Here is a 23,953-nt window from a genome sequence, read left to right on the forward strand (position 1 = left end):
TCCAACATTTGATGGTACACAAAATAAATTAGCTAATGTATTGTCAGCGCTTAATGCATGCAAAGCATTAGTAAACGAAAACAATAAAGCAGTAGCCATACAGACTATTCTTTCAAAACTGGAAGGCAAAGCTCGCGCTGCAGTAACGGAAAATCCCGAAAGCATTGATGAAATAATTAATAAGCTAAAACTTAAGTGCAGTCATTCAACAGCACCAAATACTATTATTGCGAAATTGGGCGCAATTAAACAGAAAGAAAATTTCGGAAAATTTACTGAAGAAATCGAGAAACTCACGCTTGATCTTGAACGAGCGTATATAGAGGAAAATGTCCCACTAGAGACAGCCTCTAAACTTGCCACATGTACCGGCATCAAAGCACTAATAAGTGGTGTAAAAAACGAGGAAACAAAGTTATTGCTTAAAGCAGGACAGTTTGCTACCTTGTCCAAGGCAGTAGAAAAGGCGTCCGAAAACGAAGCCGAGAAACAAACCACAACAGTCTTTCGAAACTTTGAAAAATGAACTTCTTAGCCCTAAAATACTTCAATTCCCAGATTTTAGAAAACCTTTTATTCTTAGTACAGATGCTTCAAAACTAGCTTGCGGTGCTGTACTAGAACAGGATTACGACGGCATTAGACTACCCATAGCTTATGCCAGCAAGAAATTTACGAAAGGAGAAAGTAACAAATCGACAATAGAACAAGAACTTACAGCAATACACTGGGCAATATCGCACTTTAGACCTTATCTCTATGGACGGAAATTTACAGTGAAGACAGACCACAACCCCCTTGTACATCTCTTCTCTATGAAGGATCCCTCGTCAAAATTGACTAGAATGCGACTAGATTTAGAGGAATTCAATTTCGATATCGAACACGTTAAAGGAAAAGACAATGTTGGGCCCGACGCTCTCTCCCGTGTCATTATCGATTCTGAAGTTCTTAAAAACATGTCAATTTTACCAATGCAGACAAGATCTAAAACTTGAAAAATGACACAAACCCCAGTTAACGAATCTAAAGCCACTAAGATTGATCAACTTAAAGCTTATGATTCAATTAACAATATTGATGCTTTCAATTTACAGAAAGTTATATTTGAACCAAAACTCGACCATTTAAACATTATAATCAAAAATAAAAACCTGAAAGGAATTATTGCTCAAGCGCAACTATTCCATGAAAAGGGAATTATTTACTTAGAAAAATGCATACAAACGATAAATAATATGGCCAAAACGATGTGTATAAAGAAAATTGCGATCAGTGTAATGGATCCAATATTTAATTATGTTTCCCGGGAACAGTTTAAAGAAGTATGCAATGAAATTTTAAATGACGTCATAATAATACTATACACACCAGCAAAGATAATAAAAGATACAGATGAAATAAATAATCTTATCAAAGAAAACCACGATACCCCTTCGGGAGGACACGTAGGTATTAACAAATTATTACAAAAACTAAGAAGAAATTATCATTGGTCTAATATGAAAGACAGTATAAGCAAATATGTTAAAAACTGTATTTCATGTAGACAAAATAAACACAGAATTAAGACTAAAGAAATATTCGAAAAAACTACAACACCAGCAAAACCATTTGAATTAATTTCAATGGATACCGTTGGTCCAATAACGAGATCAACGAAAGGAAATCGTTACGCATTGACAATACAATGTGACTTAACGAAGTATATTATAGCAATACCATTAGTAGATAAGCAAGCTAATACTTTAGCAAAAGCATTCGTTGAAAATTTCATTTTAATCTATGGTTGTCCTATAGCAATCAAATCAGATATGGGCACTGAGTATAAAAATGAAGTGTTCCAGCAAATATGTACTATTCTTTCAATAAACCAAAAATTTGGAACAGCTTATCATCCAGAAACCATAGGAGCTCTCGAGCGAAGTCATCGTTGTTTGAATGAATACCTTAGGCAATTCATCAATGAGCAACATGATGATTGGGACTCATGGTTACCATTTTTCACTTTCTTTTACAATACAACGCCACATACAGAACATACTTTCACACCTTTTGAACTTATCTTTGGTACACAAGCAAACTATCCAACAAAACTAAAACTAGGAACTGAAATTGATCCAATCTACAATTACGAAGCATACTTTAAAGAACTAAAATACAAATTACAAATAGCAAATCAAAGAGCAAAAATGTTATTAGACAAAACAAAAGAGAAAAGAATATCAAATCAAGCAGAATATTCAAATCCAATAGAAATTCAAATAGGAGATAAAGTATGGTTAAAAAAGGAAAACCGTAGAAAATTAGATTCAGTATACACAGGACCATTTACAATAATTGATATTCAACATCCAAACGCAATAATTAAAAACCAAATAACAAATGAAAATCAAATCGTACATAAAAATAGATTAATAGTTTAAATATCTCATATAATCAAAAAAATAATATTTGTAAGACAATTTAGTAAAGAATCCACCGAGCCTAGTTTCAAAAAAAAAAATGAAAATCAAAAAAAAAAAAAAAATTATAACGAAAATTGAAACAGGTGAAAGTTCCCAGTTTTATACTGAGGAGTGCGAAACTCGGTTAGTTAAATAAATTGTCGTAAAACCATTATAACATAATTATAAAACAAAATCAAATTTATATAGAGACATCTGGAGTAGTCACAAAATTTAGAATGGTTACATTTCATTTCATTTCATTACACCATTCTCCCAAAAAGGGAAGGTGTCATGTGCATCCCTACAAATAACCACGACAATAACCATATCGTAAACAAACAAAGTCATTAACTTCAATCCGAACAAAGTTCATAGATTCAAATTACATAGAATGCAATTGCAACCATATGCGGCGATTGCGCCACAGCGTTAGAGTTATTTCATTTCCACTTTCCTCTCCCCGCGTGAGGCCTATACCGAAGTGCCAACGCAAGGTGTCATGTTGCGCAGTCGGGTAGGACCACCAAGTCACCAAAAATGCAGACCTGGCAAAGATGCATATTTTGGGTATCGGCACTCCAGTCGTCTCGTTCTTACATGTAGACTAACTAGGATAAGCAAGAACATGTAAATGCTATATAAACCAAATATTTCATAATATACATGACAATTATCGATCAGCAGTCAAACTCTCTTCACTGCGGTCCTCACTGGTAGATACTCTGTTTAGAGTCTACCATAGTTTGGATACCGCATATCAAAGAAAGCCCTTCTCCAAAGGAAGTCTGTTCGATCGATCCATGTAGGCTCAACCTGCTACACCACAAGATTTTTTTTGTAATTACTTTATTTGTACAGGCTCAATCGAATAAACTACGAATATTACGAATAAACCGAATCCCAGCAGTGGCACATAACAAAAAAGACTGCAGCTTGGAAGGACCAATATGACGGAGGTCAGGAGGAAGGTCAACAAGCTCTACGAGTTGATAAAGGATATGAACAACATTCACACTGTAACCGTTCGTGAAATTTCGCTGAGGTTTTGATCTAACTCAGTGGCTTAAGCGCCACTCTCGATTAGGAGAGACCACTGGTCGTGTTAAAACTTTGCCCGAAATATGAGACTTTTCACTCAGAGGACCTCTTGAACGGTCGTTGGCTACTAACGGCAATGAAAAAACTATTAACTTTCTGATAATGCCAAGTCCTTCAGTAATACGGGAATGGAGCGCATGGACCAAATAAATAAACCGAAGATATTAGTCTGACTCACCCACGAAACGAAACGGAAAGAGAACGAAGGCGTGCTTACTCAACTGAGCGGAAACAAAAGAAAACAGAACGTAACGTAGTAAGTGTGTTTTATTCAGGGAGTAGCATTCAAAACGTTCGAAAAGCTAATCTTCAACTTTTTCTTTAAACTATATTCTAGCATTCATTTGCATTGGATTTCTGAGAGGGGTGTACGGGAAAGGTTTTACTTGATGAAACGATGAATCGATGACTGCTGATCGATGAGGGCTCGACGACTCGATGATGGCGGCGATAGACGACCTTCCAGGTAGTGTAGCGATGGCAGCGTAAACGTGATGGTGCCGCTCACGTGCTGCAGTATGGTGCGCAGCAACGAAAGGTGACTCGTACGCGATATGGCCGAATTAGAGTTGCGGAGGGAGTGACAGCTGGACGAAAGACTTCTGATTTGGCAATCGAGAGCTGAGCTACGACGAAAAGTCGTGCTGTCCCGGGAGATTCGCTCCGCAAAGAGAAGAGGCCAACTTACCTTCGGACGGCTTCGCGTACTTTGACGCCCAAAAAAAAGCGGAGAGGAGATCGATATTGAGCTGTGATTATGATCGACGTCAAACATGCATTCAACAGCGCTAGCTGGGAGGTCATCGTCGAAGCGTTGCATAGAATGAGGGTCCCTGACTACTTATGCATGATCCTGAAGAGCTACTTCCAGAACCGATCCAGATCTGATCTTCAATACAGATATGGGGCATAAATCGATTAGGATCACGGCGGGAGTTCCACAAGGCTCTATCCTTGGACAAACACTCTCGAACGCGATGTACAACGGACTGACACTCAAGCTTCGGAAGAGTCGAGGTCCTTGGCTTTGCGGATGACTTCGTTTTGAGAGTGATGATCGACAACCGGTTAAACTTAAACAGCCTCGTCGAATATATCTGTGAGAAGGCTTCGAAAGCCATCAACGCGATAGCCAAAATCATGGCGAACAACTCTGTTCCCAGAAGGAGTGTACCCCAATAGGCATAAATACGTTAGGCATACGGACGTTAGGCATAATGGGCGTTAGGCATAAAGTCATTAGGAATAATGGACGTTAGGCATAACATACGTTAGGCATAATGAACGTTTGGCATGAAATACATTGCTGCAGTTAAGTAATCTTGCAATAAAAATTCAGCATAGTTCTACTATATCTTGAAATCAATCGCATTTAGAAATAAAAAAATCTCACATTTGTTGTAATATATTCTTACACACATATTGCAATTGTCAAAAAAGAAAAGGTAACAGCTCATGAAATAAATAATGGTGAATTCTGTGATTTTTCATTCAATAAAAAAACATACATGCTGCTTCCAGGTTTAACTCCCATACTTTTCGATACAACGATTCTGTTTTTGTTGTCATCAGAATGAAAACTAGCGGAACCGTCTGCTGATGTGAAGGGGCGATACTTTCATGAACAGTGACGAGTTGCCGAAACAAACAAGGAACTGTGGCAAACGAACCATCTGCAAGCCAATACTTTGCCTGTCCAAGACGTCGCAAATTTTCATCAGTCCCAAAAATTAAGGCTCTTTAATTATTATCACCGATGTCAGCAATCAATAGACGGTCCCCATTATCATCCTTCTGGAATTCATCGGGTAGATTATGCCTAACCTCAATCGACTATCGTACATTATGCCTAACGTCTGTATGCCTAACGTCCGTATGCCTAACGATCGTATGCCTAACGACCGTATGCCTAACGTCGTGTACCCTCCCAGAAGTAGCAAGAAGCGTCGTCTGGCCAGTGCGTCGTTGTCGATTCTGAGGTACGGAGGTCCAGCCTGGGTTGCAGCGCAGCAGAACCAAATTAAACTGAACAGTACGTACGAACTCATGACCATGCGAGTCGTGCTTCCGGAACCAGTATGTCGGAAGCATGGGTTATCGCCGGAATGATCTCTATCGACATCACCTTGGCGGAGGACTGCGAATGCTATAAGCGGAGAGAAACCAGAGGTGTACGAATATTGGTGAGAGCGGAGTCAATGGCCTTCAAGTGGTAACTGGAATGGGTAAATACTGATTCTTTCAACCGAGCAGGAAGCATGGAGACATAAACTTTCACTTGACGCAGTTCCTGTCTTGTCACGGTGCAGGAAGTACCTGCATCGGTTCAGACACTCATTTTCAGAGTGTTAAAATGTGGACGAAACAACTGTCCTCGATTTGAAGCAGTGCAAAAAGAGATGCCTACCTTACGGCTTACGCGCAGAGAAATGTGTTGAAAGAAGGCACCTGGGATGCCGTCAGCAGGGCAGTCGCTCAAATACTGTCAGAGCTGCAACGATCAGGGAGCTAGTAACGCCAGCTAGCGCTGAGATTAAGAGAGATAAATGAACACACTTAAGCACCATTTCAAGATTTATCAAGGTTCTAAAGCACTCTTTAACTGTAGCGGGTTAAAAAATGTATTTTTTTTTGTCTTAAATGATAGTTTCGAGTCTAAAGAATACGGGACAGTTTGTTTTTGACCCGGGAAAAATTTCTTTCGCATTTTTTTTTCGGCGGAGGCTAGGAGACTGCACGCTCCCGGTATGAAATTTATCTCTAATCGTGTTTTTCTCGAAATCATCTTTTTCAAGTCGAGCGGAAACAAAGATTGTTCAAGATTGTTTTTTTTTTGTAGCTGTACTACATATTTTTTTCTAGTGAAGTTCCTGAGTTTTTTATCTTTATCTTTAAAGGTTTTTTTTTGTAATTAAGGATTATATTTTATATTTTTGCCTAAAAATTAGACCACTTTCAAAAATCATGTATTTTTACCATCGGCCGGGTACTTCACTAGTTTAAACATTCTAGTTTATGAAACTGTAATCCATTTTATTTTAGGACTACCTGCGGCCTTAACCAGCCCAAGGCTGAAAATCTCTCTAATATAGCAAAAAAAAAACTACCTCCAGCTGCAAATCGTGTCGATGCCATCACTTGAACGAGTGCAGTGGCACCTCACTGCATATTTCAAAAACCAAAATATTTTCAATAAAATGCTGAAAACCACATTCTTTTAAAGTGTTTCTGTTCGCCAAAAAAATCGCGGAATTTACCCTTTTTTCGGCTTCTACACTGGCCTAACACCTTAACTGCACTCAAAATTGTTACTTGAGCAGATCAGTTTTAGTTTGGATTTAGTATTCAATACATTGTTTTGTGACTTAAACCATTTTATTTAATTTCTTATGAATTCCATAAGTCTAGAACACTAAGTTGAGAGCGGGCAAAACGCTCGCTACGGAAGCGTAAAAGCCTAGAAGAAGAAGAAAGGGGTGGGTATGAATCACTTTTGCTCTTTGCGGATATGCAAATAGTCGTTAAAAGCCTTATTTCTATCCTATTCTGCCTGGAACTGCTCACGTTGAGGGGATCTACGCGCGTTACGTGGGTAAAACAACAGTATTTGTAAAGTACCTGGCATTTTGTATCCAAATCTGCAAAATATCCATTTCCATACTGTTGACAATTGAATTTCGTGTTGGGTATTCCTGTTAACACCGGGAAATCAATCCCAGGACGTCCGACCACACCTTGGTAGTTCTCGATGTCGTCATCTGCATTGTCCGTAATAAGTCGTTTTTGTAACCTCTTGCTTGGTTCACTTCTGCCAACGTTTTTGTCAACTACATATTCCTGAAATTGTGCTGCACCTGTTTGAGCTGCCAGTATACGTGCTGGTGTGACAATCCGCTATACAAAAAAAAAAAGAAAATGGAAAATGTGTTAGCAAAAATATTAACTGTTTGGAAGTGTGCTGGCGCGTGATCGTAACCACTGTTTTGAGTTAACGTGGCAAACAAATAACAATATGTTTTTTATTGATGAATCTACGCGAAACTGCACCAATGCATGCGACCCCTAGGTTTGGATTCCAAAACCATAAAAGTGATGATGTACTAAAAAATATTCTATAAGATTTGACAGGTAGCAAAACGTCATTATCATTTTCACATCATTTCCATCTGCCGGTCGACCGTAACGTAGATTCATCAATTGCAACACAAATTACATGCTGCCTACTATCAAGCTCTGTTATTTGTATAGGGCCGTGCCACTGGCCTGATAAAAGGCATGGCTGCTAACCACTACGCCGAGCCCATTCCCTTGCATGTCATGATTTTTTTTATTTTATTTGGGAAGCCAATCATAAGTTTAACAATGTTAATATGTATTGTGAAATCCAGGCCATGATAAATATGATTAAGAAACGACGTGGATTAATTTGATCTCTAAAGGGCGAACACGAAATTATTGCGACACCAAAAATGACATGCCAATTTTCTTATAATGTTTAGAATCAAACCAAAATTTTAGGGTAGTTTTAGACATATATTTACTTCAAAAATCAAAAGAAAAGTTTATCGATGGAGCCTTGAGTGTAAAATTGAACGCATTTTCGCTTGATGCCCTCCATCAAAGTCTTTACAGTGTCATCCGGTACCAGTTTCTCAGTTTTTTTTTTCCATTTTCTTAACATGCCCTTCTCGTCTTTGACTGTCTTCTTGCTCTTCCGAAGTTCCCGCTTCATTATTGCCCAGTACTGCTCCACCGGGCGCAGCTCCGGACAGTTTGGCGGATTCATGTCCTTTGGAACAAAATGGACAGAATTTGCCTCATACCACTCCAGGACACTTTTAGAATAGTGGCATGATGCCAAATCTGGCCAAAATAGCGGAGCTTCGTCGTGCTGCTGCAAGAACGGCAAAAGGCGCTTCTCGAGGCACTCAGATTTGTAGATTTCGCCATTTACTGTGCCCTTTGTCACGAAAGGCTCACTCCTCAGTCCGCAAGAGCAGATGGCCTGCCAAATGAGATATTTGGAGGCGAACTTCGACATTTTCTTCTTCTTAAATTTGTCGTCCACATCGACCTTGCTCTTGCCGGTGAAAAACTCCAACCCCGGAATTTTCTTAAAATCGGCTTTTATATACGTTTCGTCGTCCATCACACAGCAGCCATATTTTGTCAGCATCTTCTCGTAGAGCTTCCGTGCCCGAGTTTTAGCCGTCGATTGTTGCCGCTCATCGCGGTTTGAGAAGTTCTGTACCTTGTATGTATGTAGTCCAGCTCTCTTCTTTGCATTCTGGACGTAGCTCTGTGACATGCCGATCTTTTTAGCCAAATCACGGCTTGAGACGTTGGGATTTGCTTTAATCATCCGCTTCACCTTTCCCTCCGTCTTTTTGTTCTCCGGTCCCGGTTTTCTTCCAGCTCCTTCGCCGTGGTCCAACGTCAACCGCTCCTGGAACCGCTTCAACTCTCTGGAGACGGTTGAATGGTGAATGTTCAACATTTTTCCCAACTGCCGGTGCGACAGGTCAGGAAATTCCAGGTGTTTGGAAAGAATTTGTTCTCTGAGAGCTGAGACCTACATGGGTTGGACGGTTGACATAAGAATCAGAAAGAAGAAACTAGACAATCAAGTCAATCAAACGTTTTCTTCGTCGAGTTGCTTATGTTTCGGTTTGAGAACACTTAATTTAACATGAAATGTTTTTTTTTTAAGTTCCCTGATTTACGTCCAGTAGTTTTTTAAAGTCTGTACTTTAAGCTATTTAGTGAACTTGCTTTAAAAGCAAGCTGAAGCAGTATATAATAAGGAACGTAAAACAATATATTCTCTAAAAGTGTCAACCATTTGCATGTATACACACCACTGCGTCCTAGCAAGAAGTGCGGTCGACTTGTTTCGCGCTCCGTTAATTTGGAAGTTTTCTCGCTACTCTCTGACAAAAATTATCAGTTTTTTTTTCTCGCTTAGTGATTCCTGGCATAATTCCTGGTAAATTTATCATAAAGTAAGTTTTTTTTCTGAGAAGAAAGTGTGTTTTCGGAATCATCGGAAGGAATTTTTTTGCGATTGGCAATTTGCCAACCATTTTGCGCACCATCGGTGCGTGGTCACGCATACCTGCACACGGATCATCGTCATTGAGTGTCACACGAGGCTCTACCTCTTTATCATCATACATGTGTAGCGTGTAACATCGGTAATAAATAGTGTTAGCATTTAAAGTTATTTTTAAAAAGTGAACTACGAAGAAAGATCCCTTAACTGGTGTCAGAAGTGGGATCATCGTGAGTGTAACATAGAGATACTAGAGTGAAAGTGCTTCGAGGCTCAAGTGCAAAGTTAGAGAACCTAAACCTCTGAACGCCGCAACGACATCGACTTTTGAGAAAGCCGCATCACGTACAGCAACAGTTCGAAAAATTAAACCTCTGAACGCCGCAACGACATCGACTTTCGAGAAAGCCGCATCACGCACAGAAACAGTTCGAGAACCTAGAACGTAAAACGCGGCAGCGACATCCCCGAAGACAACAACTGCTGATCCGCTCACGAGGACTGGACTGGATGCAATTATTCATACTGTAAGTAAAATTGATCTGTCCCTTTAAACCGCTAACCGCTATCATGCCAGACATACGTAACGCAGAAATTGAGCAGCTGAGGCGGGAAATTGCCCAGATACAAAACTTAATTCAGGGAGCAGGAAATACTTGTAATATTCCTGACCCCATCAAACAACTGTCGGAATATCCAAGGGTTAAGAAAGAACTGAACGCATGGCTTCAGGAAGTAGATGAGCTAACGAGTTCAAAGTAAAGGGTTAACGGGGAGCTCCCGACACCTTCAACGCTCACTATTTTAGAGCAATCGAAAATAAATTAAAGAGTGATTCACGTGCAGTAGTGTATTTCAATGGTAACCCTGATATAATTGCACAATTGACAAAAGTTCTCAGAGAGAATTTTGGTGATCATCGAGATTTTACCACCAATCTTCATAATTTGTTTCATATGGAGAGAGGTGACAGAAATAACCAAAAGTTTTACAACGATATTAAGAAATTAAACACGAAATTGAAAGCGACCCTGCAACCACACCCTATGTTGTCTTCGCAAATGCCAGATTTTTTCCCCCCTTATTTAACGTCGGTCTCTGTTCCGCAATCTAGTGCCAATCACCGACGGACATCGATTGCCATCCATTGACGGCAATCGAATGTGCAGGAAAGCAGCTTCCACACCTGCGTAGGATATCGCACCCATTCAACATACATGAGCCGGGACCAACGGCTTTACTTCCCTTCCGAAGGAAGACGTGACCAGAGATTTTTATGCTTCAGAAAAATCCCACCGACCTCGACTGAGATTGAACCCAGACTCATTGGGGTGTTAGAAAGCAGTCACGCTTACCACTACACCACCGGCGCCGGCTAAATGCCAGATTAATGACGATAACAAAATTCTTAGACGGAGTGAGTTAGCCACTTGCTTCTATCATCCGTAATTCTGAACCTACACACCAAATTTAAGTTTTCATTATCAGTAAAACGAATTACTGGATCATGATCAGCAATCCAATGCTTTACTGAAAAACAACAAACGATATTTTTACTGAAAAAATCCGCTAACAAAAACTAACACCCAGTCAACGAGCTGTCAAACTATTAGCATCACAGTCGCAAGTATTTTTGCATTCGTATACCACCGTTCAAACCGCAGGAGGAGGAAGAGGTAAAAAAAACTACAAATAAATAAAATTATGTAGGTAAAGACACTGGCTCGGACACTGGGTATATTTAATAACTGATGCTTGGAAAAGAGCAAATATATCATATTAACAATATGATCCATTCATGCCTTTTCCAAATGTTGCAATGGTGACCCCCAAAATATTGCTTCACGCACCATCTAGCGTTGATAAAGGTCAGGAACAATCATTCAATTATCGAGGGGTGTGAATATAGAACTTATTACAAAAGTAAGAGTCAAATTATTTTCATTAATTACATTGTTTATATTGCTTTAAAATTTAACTGACATGTTACTGTTGTCATCAAATAAAATAAAATGCTGAAATACATTCATTTGAAATATTAAAAAAGATTTCATTTGGTTTACCCCTCGTGACGATAAACAAATACATTGGTAGCCTTTTTGGCCACAGAGGTGCTTTCATCGCTAAAAATTCGGTTCGCCAGCTAAGCGAAAGAGTGGATCATATTGTTAATGTAATATATTTGAAAAGAGTCTTTCGATTTTATCTTTATTATTCGTATATTTGTATCAACGATCTTTTACAGAAACTGGAAGCTCATATAGTGAAAACAAATTCAATTTACTGAATTTAATAGTTTAATCAGCTTGAGTCAGAATTTTGAATTTCTGAAAGATCAGTAAAGAAATATTGCTGACTTTCAGTAAAAGGTTGTCATTTTGACAGAAGTTGGAATTGCTGAAAAATTCAGCAGCATTATTTGCATTATTTCATCAAGTCTAAAATCAGCAAAATTTGACTGATTTTCAGCGATTTAAATTGGTGTGTAAAACCTTCCAGGCCGTCATAATCAATCAGAATGCAGAAGTGTGAAAACCAGTGTACAAACAAAAACCATTTAATGCACCCCAACAAAGTACCGCGAGCAGTGCACCGTGTAAAGTTTTCATTTCGTTTACACGGTAAACGAAACTGAAACCAAAACCTGGCCTCGGTTTTGAAAAGACAACGGAATCCATCAGCACTGGTTACACGTGTAAACGAGTTTGGGGTCGGGTGTATGGAATATCAACCACGGATTCGGTTCAGTTTGTGCAAACCGAACCTGGTTTTTGCTGAACATGGTTAAACGGTTGGGCGACGAAGCTGTAAATGGAGGTGCAGTGCTGCCGAATGTGCAAGTGCCTTAGATAATAAAAATTCAAAGTGTCAAACTGTCAAATACCCCACAATATGAGTATTTTTGGAATCGTGGTGACATGAAGGAACCGGAAATCGATGTCTGACACCACTTTGAAATCCAAGATGTCAGCTTCCGGTTAGAGAAAAACTGGGAAATACTGTCAAATACCCCACAATATGGATATTTTCAGAATGAGGATGACGTGTAGGGACCGGAAATCAATGTCTGATGCCATTTAGAAATCCAAGATGGCTGCTTTTGGTTAGCGAAAAACTGAAAAATACTGTGTAATAACCCAACAATATGAGTATTTTTGGAATCGGGATGACGTGTAGGGACCGGAAATAAATGTCTGACGCCATTTTGAAATCCGAGATGGTGACTTCCGGTTAGAGAAAAACAGGGAAATACTGTCAAATACCCCACAATATGCGTATTTTTGGAATCGGGATGACGTGTAGGGACCGGAGATCGATGTCTGACGCCATTTTGAAATCAAAGATGGTGACTTCTGGTTAGAGAAAAACAGGGAAATACTGTCAAATACCCCAGAATATGCGTATTTTTGGAATCGGGATGACGGGTAAGGACCGGAAATCTATTTCTGTCAATACGCAATATGGGTATTTATGTAATCGAATAAGAGGAATGAAGGAAAATCGAAGAAAACATATTTTATGTTTTTCATTTATATATTTTTTAATTTTTTATCAATTTGTGTTAAGGACTGATGTGTGTTAAGGACTGCTCATGGACAAAAATGAGGATGTTGCTATGGGCAACGATCTGTCGAAATTCGTGAAGGAGTTTGCCTCTGTGTTCAAGCTGAGTTCATTGCAACAAAAAAAATACAGGATGAATCGTTGGTGATGGATGGTTTGATGATAATATGGCTGGATTGCATTCTTCAACTCGAAGAGTGTGAGTCTAGCATGCCAAAAACATTGATTGAAACCATGAAAATCGACTACAAGCTCTTTTTGAGAACAAGACTTTTGTGATATCACAGCACCGTTCCCACAATTTCATATTTCGACCTAAGCATTCTTACATAATCGCCACATTTGTTTCCCATGCACTTTAAGTGGTCAACCATAAATCAATACACTATGCTGAGTTCATCGTACCCGATGTAACTCGTAAGCATGAAGATCGAATTACGGCCCACCAGGCTAACTCGTCGTGAGAACGACAGTTTACGCATATGTTGCATTTTTATTCCGTTTTACATATCGATCACCAATATACAACGATCAAGTAGTCCAGGATCCTCTCATACTTATATACAATACGATTCTATATGTTTACAACTAGAGTTAAGTTCTTTTCGAATAAACCGAATCATTCGTGAAACATACGCTACAGTGTAAGGTTGTTAAATTGATGACCTACCTTGTTGCAACAATAATTACATGGCTGACCGTGACAGCTGAAGTGAAAGTTTGAAAAAGTTCAAGTAATAATTCAAGTGACCAATGCTTTCTTCAAAAAGTGCCCAAATTAGTGCCTAAAAAGTTCAAGTGACGTACAATTATAATGGGCAAAACGCAATCAAAATCAACAACCACCGCTGGCGATGCTCACGTTAATGTAACCAATGAATTGGAAGTGAATAATGCTCGTCATGATGAGCATGAGATAACATTATGGATCTTATTAATAATAAGCCTAGTTCAAGTGCTTTCTAAAATGTTGAATTGGCATCTCAAGAGAATGAGAAGAAAAGCCTTTATGAAGGGATGCAAATCCCAGGACACATTGAACCAAATATAAACTAAAGGGACATTGAAGCGGATTTGTTTATTTAAAGGAGCGACATTTAAAACAACAGTGCGCGAAGCATGGAGTGTCAAAATAATGTAAAAAGAAAAACCATGCCAGAAGATAATACCGTAAAGTAGTGCGAAAAACTAATAAATGAACAGTCAACATGCAAACTTTATCATCTCACTGTGCAACAACAAAAAATCCAGTGAAATCGAACAGCGCATAGGAAGAATGGCAGCAGTAATTCATCAGTGGTTGCAATAATAAATAATGCAGAAGTAGTAGCTAGTGAATCTTAAGTTTGGTTTTAATTTCACTCGACGAAACAAGTGCAACAACGAGGAAAACCACAAGCACCACCTTGATCAACAGTAGTAGCGTTTATAATCATCTTCGTTGCCGCCGCCGCCGTCATCATCGTCGCCGTTAATGACTGCAGCAGCGAGAAGTTAGTAATAGCAGCAGCGCAAAGCATCATTGAAAAAACAACAAAGACAGTGCAAGAAAGATGCAGATTGTGATAGATGCAAAGGCTTACCCAGGAGTTGTGATCGCAACATCAGCAGTAATCATTTATGTGAGGACGGAAACACTGCTAGCCAAACAACTGTATGTAAGTCAACTATATATAGAGATTGAAAATAATTTAATTAAATCCGGGGAAGAAATTCCTATTAGTACATTACAATTTTTAATAAAAGCTTCTCGCGAAGCATGCTACGAGATTTACCAAATATTACACCAAAAATAAAAAGAAAATAAACACAAGGACCAAAAATCAAAGACAACAACCATGGCTAACCCACCTAATCAGGCAGTCGTACCGTTCGATATTAAAACGGCGACTGCCCTTCCCAAGTAACCAACAAGCCCGGTAATTCCCTAACGATTGCAGAAATTACAAATGCCGTTAAACAAGCATGTAAAAGTGCAGAAACTCTAGATTCAGTTTTAGCCAAAATGAAGGCAACTAAAAACAAAGGAGACCAACAAAAGTTTTGTGATGAAATAGAATCACTCTCACAAAAACTGTCAACTTTATACATTGACATTTAAATTCCACCGGACGTAGCTAATAAAATAGCTACCAAAGCCGGAGTGGATACACTAATCAATGGCGTATCCAATTTTGAACTAAAAATTATCTTAAGAGCTAATGAATTTGCTTCTTTTCAAAAAGCTATTCAGAAAATTAACGAGGCACAACCTGAACAATCGCAGGTATTTGCTGCCCAGTCAATAGGACGTGGCAGAGCAGGTTATAAGAATAACCTGTAAAGTTCAACTCTTTCGAGGTACAGACCTGCCACAAGCAATAACTTCAATCAATGCTATGGTAACTATTATCCAAATCAGAACCGAAGAGGAAACGGAAGAGGACACAATTATCGAGGTAACTTCAGAGGAAATTACCACCAAATAGGGAGGAATCATTCCTATTCTTCAAATTTCTCCAACAACTACAGGACTGGACATAACCATAATGTGTTTTACACTCAAGTGGAAAACGGTCCAGTCCCAACCAATTGTTGTTGGGGGAGTAGCTGCCAACCAAATTCCGCAAACCGTGCAATTGCAACCGAATCAACAGCAGAAAGTACACCAGTACGTAACGGTCAACAGAAGATAAACAAAACTTGTTACAGTATCAACACAAATTGCTCAAACTTCATAATACTTAACATTGGTTTTTCCACCTCCGTGCGTACCTTATAAGTAGACTCTGGAGCTGAACTCTTAATTTTTAAATTTAATAGTAGTTTATCAACCACTCATAAATGGAAATGAAAAATGCACAATAACCGGGATAAATAATCTACCAGTAGAAACACTGCGCTCTACTTCAACCAAAATTTACCATACGAACGAAGTAGCAGTCGACCATACATTTCAATTGGTTGACTCTTCCTTCCCGATTCCTACCGATGGTATTTTAGGGCGATATTTTTCAACAAAATTTCGCTGTGTAATAAATTACGACACATGGCTTCTATCAGGAATCTTTAACTCCGAAAAAATACAAATTCCAATTGAAGATAATTTGAATGGTGAATTCGTACTACCACCCGATGTGAAATGATAAAACAAATACATACTGGCGAATTACTATAAAACCATGTATTAATTTTTAATGAAGTTAGTCCTGGAGTTTTTTGTGCAAATACTTTGATAAATAATAATAACAATTTGGCTTAATTCATTAATACCACTGAAAATTTTGTGAAGAACGATAAAAATTTTACAAAAACGCTTATACCTTAGAAAAATTATGATTGTTATTCTTTTGATAAAACTAACACTGTTAATCGGATGACAAAATTACTTTCAGAACTGAAAACCGAACACATATCGAGTATAAACAAAAACAGACTGATCTTTGTTTGAAGTATAGTTACGTGTTTGCTTTAAAAGGAGATACTTCATCCTGCAATATTTTTTATAAACAATCCATTAATTTGAATGATACTAATCCTGTTTACATAAAAACCAACAGGATCTCAGAAATTCAAAGAAATTAAATCAGTAACCAGGTAGAAAACATGCTGAAAAATTAAATAATCCGATCTTCAGTCTCTCCATATAATTCCATAATCTTATTAGTTCCCAAAAAATCGATCGAAGATGAAAAATGGTGAATGGACCACTCTGGTAAGAGGAAATACCGGATAGTGGTAGACTACAGGAAGTTAAATGAGAAAACTCCTGTAGACCGATATCCTGCTGCTACTGCTGCTGCTACTGCTGCTGCTGCTACTGCTGCTGCTGCTACTGCTGCTGTTACTGCTGCTGTTACTGCTGCCAAAATTTGTCACAAGAATGTCTTCAACGAGCTTACCCAAGTAACAATTTTGGTTTTATGAGGGTTCTGAAGACCATGATTTAGACTTGTAGAATGCTATAAAACCGCGATAAAACCTGCAATGTTACTTGGGTAGGTACCTCATATTTATACCTGCTAACCTATCAAAATTCTCTAACTAATGAGATTCCTTTTACATACGGACTATCACGCTTCACGCTCACTCGATTCTAATCATTATTTATCCAACACTAACTCTATCTACTACATTCTTCCCCTCTTCTACCCTCCTTAATTGAGGAAGGGAGGCATTATATATACCCATTAGGGGAAATTTCATCTACCCTCTCGGGGGACTTTCATCTACCCTCTCAGGGAAATTTCATCCATCAGGTCATAATTCAAACTTGCCACCTACTTCAGTATCTTCTACATTATCATCGACGTCAACATTGCAATTCGCCTGGACATTGCCGTCACATTACGATCACTTCAATAATATCAACACTAGCTTCTACATTGCTCTTCAGGTTCAGCCTTGCCATCAATTTCAATAGAACTAAAGTTCAACATCATTATTGTTTTCAACGTTACCGTCAACAATATAAGCATCATTTTCAATAAATTCTTTTTTGACATGCTCCTCAACTTCAGCATATTGTTCAACATTATCATTGGAATCCATTTTAATATTCCCATCTTATTTCTCTGTATCATCAACATACATATTAGCATCAACTTCTGCATTACCGTTTACTTAACATCGCCTTCAATAAAGCCAACTTAAAAAATGTCATTAACATAATCATCGATATCAATCCCCACAATTAAATCAACTTAAAAAAATGCCATCAAATTCTATAATAATCAACTACAATACGGTTATCAGCTCCTACATTGCTATTGCCATCTACTTTAAAATTAAGCTAGCAAAAAAAAAGCTCCGAAAATTTTCAAGAATTCTACAATTCTCACTATTTTTTAGCATCCATCAGGTCAAAAAAATAGTTTGTATTTAGTTTGTATTTTGTTCATGAAATAATTGTAGAATTTTAGGTTTAAGACGAAAATGATAACTTGGCTATGTAAAGTTTATTTGATTGAGTCTGTACAAATAAAGTAATAAAAAAAATAAGTTGCATATTTAGATTTTTCTGGCTCCTGCTATTTTTTTCTTGCATCATTAATTATAGTAAAGTTTAATAAGTTCAATTATGTATGTTAAGCCACAAACGTTATCACTCTTTAAATTATTTAAAATTTTCAGTTGAGTAAGTGAATCCCTTCAAAGGAACTATGTTCCACTGGGATTTACTTGTTTTTAATTTTATTGTTTTTCCGTGTTTTGTTTGTTTTTTGAGAAAGTGTCCATTACCAGGGGGCTCTCTGTGCGAACTTCTTGGTGTGGGAGTTAGTGGAGGGTATAAAAAAATTACGATATGAATATTAAAATAAGAACTTATGACGAATTTAATAAACAAGTTCCCCGCCTAAACTTAAAATAGAGAACTGAAAGGATGACTATGAAATTAACTGTCAAGTAACAGAATACTAAACCCTTTTTTGATTATGGATTACGTCTTTTGTTAACATATTGGGGTTGCAATTAAAAAAAAACAAAATCGACCACGTTACGAAAAGTAAACTCTGCGAGCCAATCTATTGGATATGTTTCAACAAATCTGTTAAAATGAACACTTTATCAATTTTAAATAGGTTACTTTTGAAAATTACACAAATTTCCAACTCTTTCAATGCATCCTCGTCGCAAGTAACAAAAACAACATCTTTTTTAAAAGAATTAGAATGGCTTGTTGTATACTTGTAATATATGTGATGCAGAAAACATCCCTCGTTTTATATGAGGTTTATAGATGTTTTCTTTATACTTCCTAGATTTCATCATTTTCCAAAATAATTTTCTTTTGCTTTTTCATTAAATGTTATTTAAACGTGCATCTTTCTGTTTTAAAACCACTATAAAACATATCGTATACAAAATCAATCTAAGTTGAATTTATAAAGTTCTTGATGAGATTCTGTACTTTCCAGTTTAACATAAACATTGACGCCGGACTGTCTCTTCACGCAGTGACAAGTTTCTTATGAGGTTTTCGGAGGTTTTTTTATAAAGAAAGTAGGAAACACTTTTTTATGACATCTCATAAATTAATACAACTGAAAAGGTGCAGGTTGTCTTATAAGGAGTTGAAAATACTTTTAAATAACACTCTGGAAATTAAATGTACGCTTTGCTGATTTCAAAACGTCTTTATGACGGATCGAAGGCATGTTGCACATGAATATAATTTCCATGCCATTGGCAAGAACATGATAGATACTTAAAATACAACTTTTATAAAGTGGAAATGGTCTAGTTAGGAAGTAATGGTAACGCTAAGGACCAGGGTGCGAATCCCATATTAATTTTTTTTTTGCCGCTGGTTTATAAAACCAATATTTTGTTTTATAAGCTCCGCGTCTTGCGCTTTTTCAACTTCTTTATGATAAGCCGTGTTGCTTGGGGTTCCGAACAACATACAGCTGGCTAGCCTCATCCGTGTTGAACACTCTAATAAGGCCTGTACTCGAAAAAAAAAATGCACCAGACAAAAGTGTTCGCCAAAAATTTGTTTTATGTCGGATTTTCTTGAACCTTTCAGGGAATGAACTAATACATATGGATTATGTTTCGGCATAATTACTTTACCCAATTTCCTTTCCATCGTTGAAAGCCCGCACCTTTCCCTTAAGACCCCTCATTACTTTTTGTGCAATGGTGGAGCCGACCTTTTTGGCCACTTACATCCATTCTTTTTTCAACTCCAGTTCGTTCTTAAGCACCTTGGACCATTTTCGAACTTTGGCCTTCATTATGGCCCAAAATCTTTCCACCGGACGAATCTCTGGTGAATTTGGGGGGTGGCGGTTTTTGGTACAAAAACAACGTTATTGTCTCTGTACCAATCCAACGTCGATCGCGCGTAATGGCATGATGCCAGGTCCGGCCAAAATAATATCTCGACTCCGCGGGACCACAGGAAGGGTAACAGACGCTTCTGGAGGCACCCGGTGCGGTAAATTTCGCTGTTGATGGTACCCATGGTGATGTACGGTTTACTCAGTTTACCACATTGGCATATGGCCTGCCAGAGCAAGTATATTTTGGCGAATTCATTCACTTTCTTCTACCTTATGTCTTTCGGAACATCAAACCGTGCTTTGGCAACGTAGAACTCCAGCCCCGGTATCAGCTTTGCGTCTGCCTTGATGTAGGTTTCGTCATCCATAACCACACACATCGGTTTCGTTAACCACTCTCGATACAGCTTCCTTGCGCGGGATTTGGCAACCGTGTTTTGTTGATCACGCTGGTTGGGCGCCTTCTGGACCTTGAATACACGAAGCCCAGCTCGTTTCATGGTTTGCTGAACGAACCAGGCGGAACACTTTGACTTCAGAGCCGCGTCGCTAATCGAAAGGTTAGGATTACGCATGAAATAATCCAACACCTTCCGGGCCTTCACAGGGTCAGCTGTCATCGATTTTCTTCTACTTCCAGCCCGCCGCTCGGTCGTCTGGGACTCTTTAAATGATTTTACCACCCGAGATACAGTTGTATGGGTGATTCCCAGTTGTCTTCCGATCCATCTCATGATCGCAGTTGGATTTTCCATGACGGCGCGCAAAATTCTCCGGCAATTTTCTTCTTGTTTCGCTGACATCTCAATAACGATGAAATTTTGCACATGTAAACAATTCACTCCAAACTAGCTATACATAGATTTTTATCAATTTTTACCCACGGATAAAAAAGTTACACACGGATAAAAATGGTGCATTTTTTTCGAGTACAAGCCTTAGCTCAGCATTACTCAACACTCACGACAAAACGGTTCTTTTGAGGACCACCATAAATTTGTTAAAGAGTGAGTCAATGGAAAAAAAAAGTGCCCCAGAGTGTGAAAATTTGCGAGTGCAATGTGCAACGTTCGAATAAGAAACTTCAAATGAAGCAGCAAAACAGAAAAAAGGGAAAGAACAATGGTGAAGTTTTACAGTTAGCTGCTACTTCTGTGACAGTCATTGCGTTTGAATTTTTTTTCACCTACCAGTGCTTGTATAACGCTTCGAACGGTTAATTGTAACACACATTGTGTCCCCTCGGGTTCAAGGAGATCGAAGAGTGCTGAGTTTGTATATGGAAGCGAAAATTTTTCCTCCCGTCAAATTTTTGTATTTTGCGTTGTTCCGGATTTTTTAAACAGTTAAGTGATATTAGTGATGAACGGATACTTGAATTTCCTGAATCGAGTTCCAAAGTGTGCGGATTGTGTCGGACGGCCAAGAGGTGTTTCAAGACTACATTTGGGACATTCCGAGTACTTTACTAGTATTAGTGATGCTATAAACATTTCCAACTCATTAAATACACGCCAATCAAGCAATACAGCTTGACTGAAAGTTCCAGTACATTATTAATAATTTACACATTTAAATGTATTGGAGTGGGGCTTATCGTATACGAAAATAGCTTCGGAATGCTTTCGTTCTTGAAATGGCTAGAACTGTCACCTTCTAACTCCCGGATATAAGCTTCTTGTAGGAGGATTCTACCACACAGACACACACCCATAAAAAGACACAAGACTGATGCAAAATTTGACTTTTTCGCTCCACAGTGCTTAAATGGTTTCAAATCGGGTCCTGATTAGCCTCTCAAAGTTACAATTCATTTGGTTAGAAACAGACTTCGCACAAGCCATTTGAAGTTTACATGTAAATTATTATGGGAAATCTCAACTTTTTGTTCATTGCCTTCTAGTCTTTTTCCATATTGAGCTGCGGAACAGTTCGATAACCATTCTTATAGAACATTTTCTCAGCTACAACTTTGCTCAAGATCGTTTCTATGTTAAACGAGACAGGAAAAAGTTATTAATTATTTAAGAGATTGGTAAACTTATGACATGATCAAGCAGCTGCTCTGTAGGCAACACTGTGTTTTGCAGTGTGACATAGTAGCCATGATTTGTGTGTCCTATTCAACGCCCCAGAAACACCAATGTTGCCTGCTGAGCAGTTGATTGAGCATGATCATAAGACATCAGCGCATTGAACCGTTGATAACTTTCGATCCTTGCATTTAATTAAAAAGTAGTCTAGGGCAAAGTTGTAGCTGGGAAAATTTCCTACAAGTACAGTTGAAAACTTTAAAAGTAGACCAATATGGTGAATTATTAGATAGACATGAACAAAAATCTTGGTTTTACCATAGTAATTCCCATACAAACTTCAATTGGTTTGTGCCATCTCAGTTTCTCACCAAATGGGTTCAAATTTTGAGAGGTTAGTCAGGATCCGATTTGGAATCGTTTAAGTATTGTGGAGCGAAAATTTCAAATTTTGCATCACTCTATTAGACACACACAAACACACATACACATACACACACATAAACACACACACACACAAATACACACACGCACACACAAACACACACACAGACACACACACACACACACACACACACACACATACACACACACACACACACACACAAACACACACACACACACACACACACACACACATACACACACACACACACATACACACTCACACACACAAACACACACACACACACACACACAAAAACACACGCACACACACACACAGACACACACACACACACTCACAGACACACACACACACACAGACACACACACACACACACACACACACACACACACACACACACACACACACACACACACACACTCACACTCACAGACACACACACACACACAGACACACACACACACACACACACACACACACACACACACACACAGACACACACCACACACACACACACACACACACACACACACACACACACACACACACACACACACACACACACACACACACACACACACACACACACACACACACACACACACACACAAACACACACACACAAACACACACACACACACACTCACACACACACACACACACACACACACACACACACACACACACACACACACACACACACACACACACACACACACACACTGCAGAGATCACCAGCGTCGAACCAGATGACCACATCGAGTTCCAGTAGTAGCATACCCCAAGTGGAACAGCATGGACCCCAAGGAGAGCAGCTAGGTGCGGTGCCATGCCAAATATTCACACCGAAATCCAGCAGTGGCAAACAGCAAGAATTGCAGCTTTTTTTTTCTTCCTTTGGTTTGTTTTCCGTCGATCTTGTTTTCCGTGCTGAACGCCAATGCTACCGACGTGCCAGGAAGGCAGCTCCCACACCTGGACCCTACCTATCGACCCATGAACTCATGAACCGGGGACCAACGGCTTTACTTCCCATCCGAAGGAAGGCGTGATCAGAGATGTTATGCCTCAGAACATCCCGGCGGCGCCGACTGGGATTGAACCCAGGCCTGCTGGGGTGAGAGGTAATCACGCTTACCACAACACCAGGCGATCCGGTGCAGTATCGGTAAACGGACACCGGTGGAAATGCGGTGGACGAAAGTAAGCGAGCGGAAGTGGAAGACGAAGGCATTCAATAAGAATCCCTTCATCGAAGCTCTAAGGGTATACAGCAGCGTCCCGGGCCTAAGCGCGAACGAGTTGACCGAATCATTAGCAAGAGCATGTGACACAACTATGCCGAGAAAACTGGAGCCAACGAACAGGCGGCGTCCAGCTTACTGGTGGAACGAGGAAATTAGCACCCTCCGTGCTACTTGTCTTCTAGACAGAAGGCGTGCTCAGAGAGCAAGAACAGAATCAGACAGAGAGGAGCGCAGGGTGGTGTTCCGAGAGGCCAGGGCTGCACTGAAACGAAAGATAAAGCTGAGCAAGTCAAATAGTTTCAAGGAGCTGTGCCGCGATGCCGATGCCAAACCCTG

General features: G+C 39.0%; 1 protein-coding gene across 5 annotated transcripts in view; it reads right to left on the reverse strand.

Moving 5' to 3' along the window:
• thw (thawb) overlaps nt 1-23,953 on the reverse strand; it is a 305,735-nt gene that overhangs the window by 50,280 nt on the left and 231,502 nt on the right. For all 5 annotated transcript variants that reach the window (XM_065222342.1, XM_065222343.1, XM_065222341.1 and 2 more), the window contains exon 4: nt 7,167-7,442. In XM_065222342.1, coding sequence (XP_065078414.1) covers nt 7,167-7,442 — 276 coding nt within the window. The remainder of the gene's footprint in view (nt 1-7,166; nt 7,443-23,953) is intronic.

This window comes from Ochlerotatus camptorhynchus, unplaced genomic scaffold, assembly GCF_037179485.1.
Source record: "Ochlerotatus camptorhynchus isolate MF236.1 unplaced genomic scaffold, CSIRO-AGI_Acam_v1.1 ptg000166l, whole genome shotgun sequence".
Taxonomy (NCBI): domain Eukaryota; kingdom Metazoa; phylum Arthropoda; class Insecta; order Diptera; family Culicidae; genus Ochlerotatus; species Ochlerotatus camptorhynchus.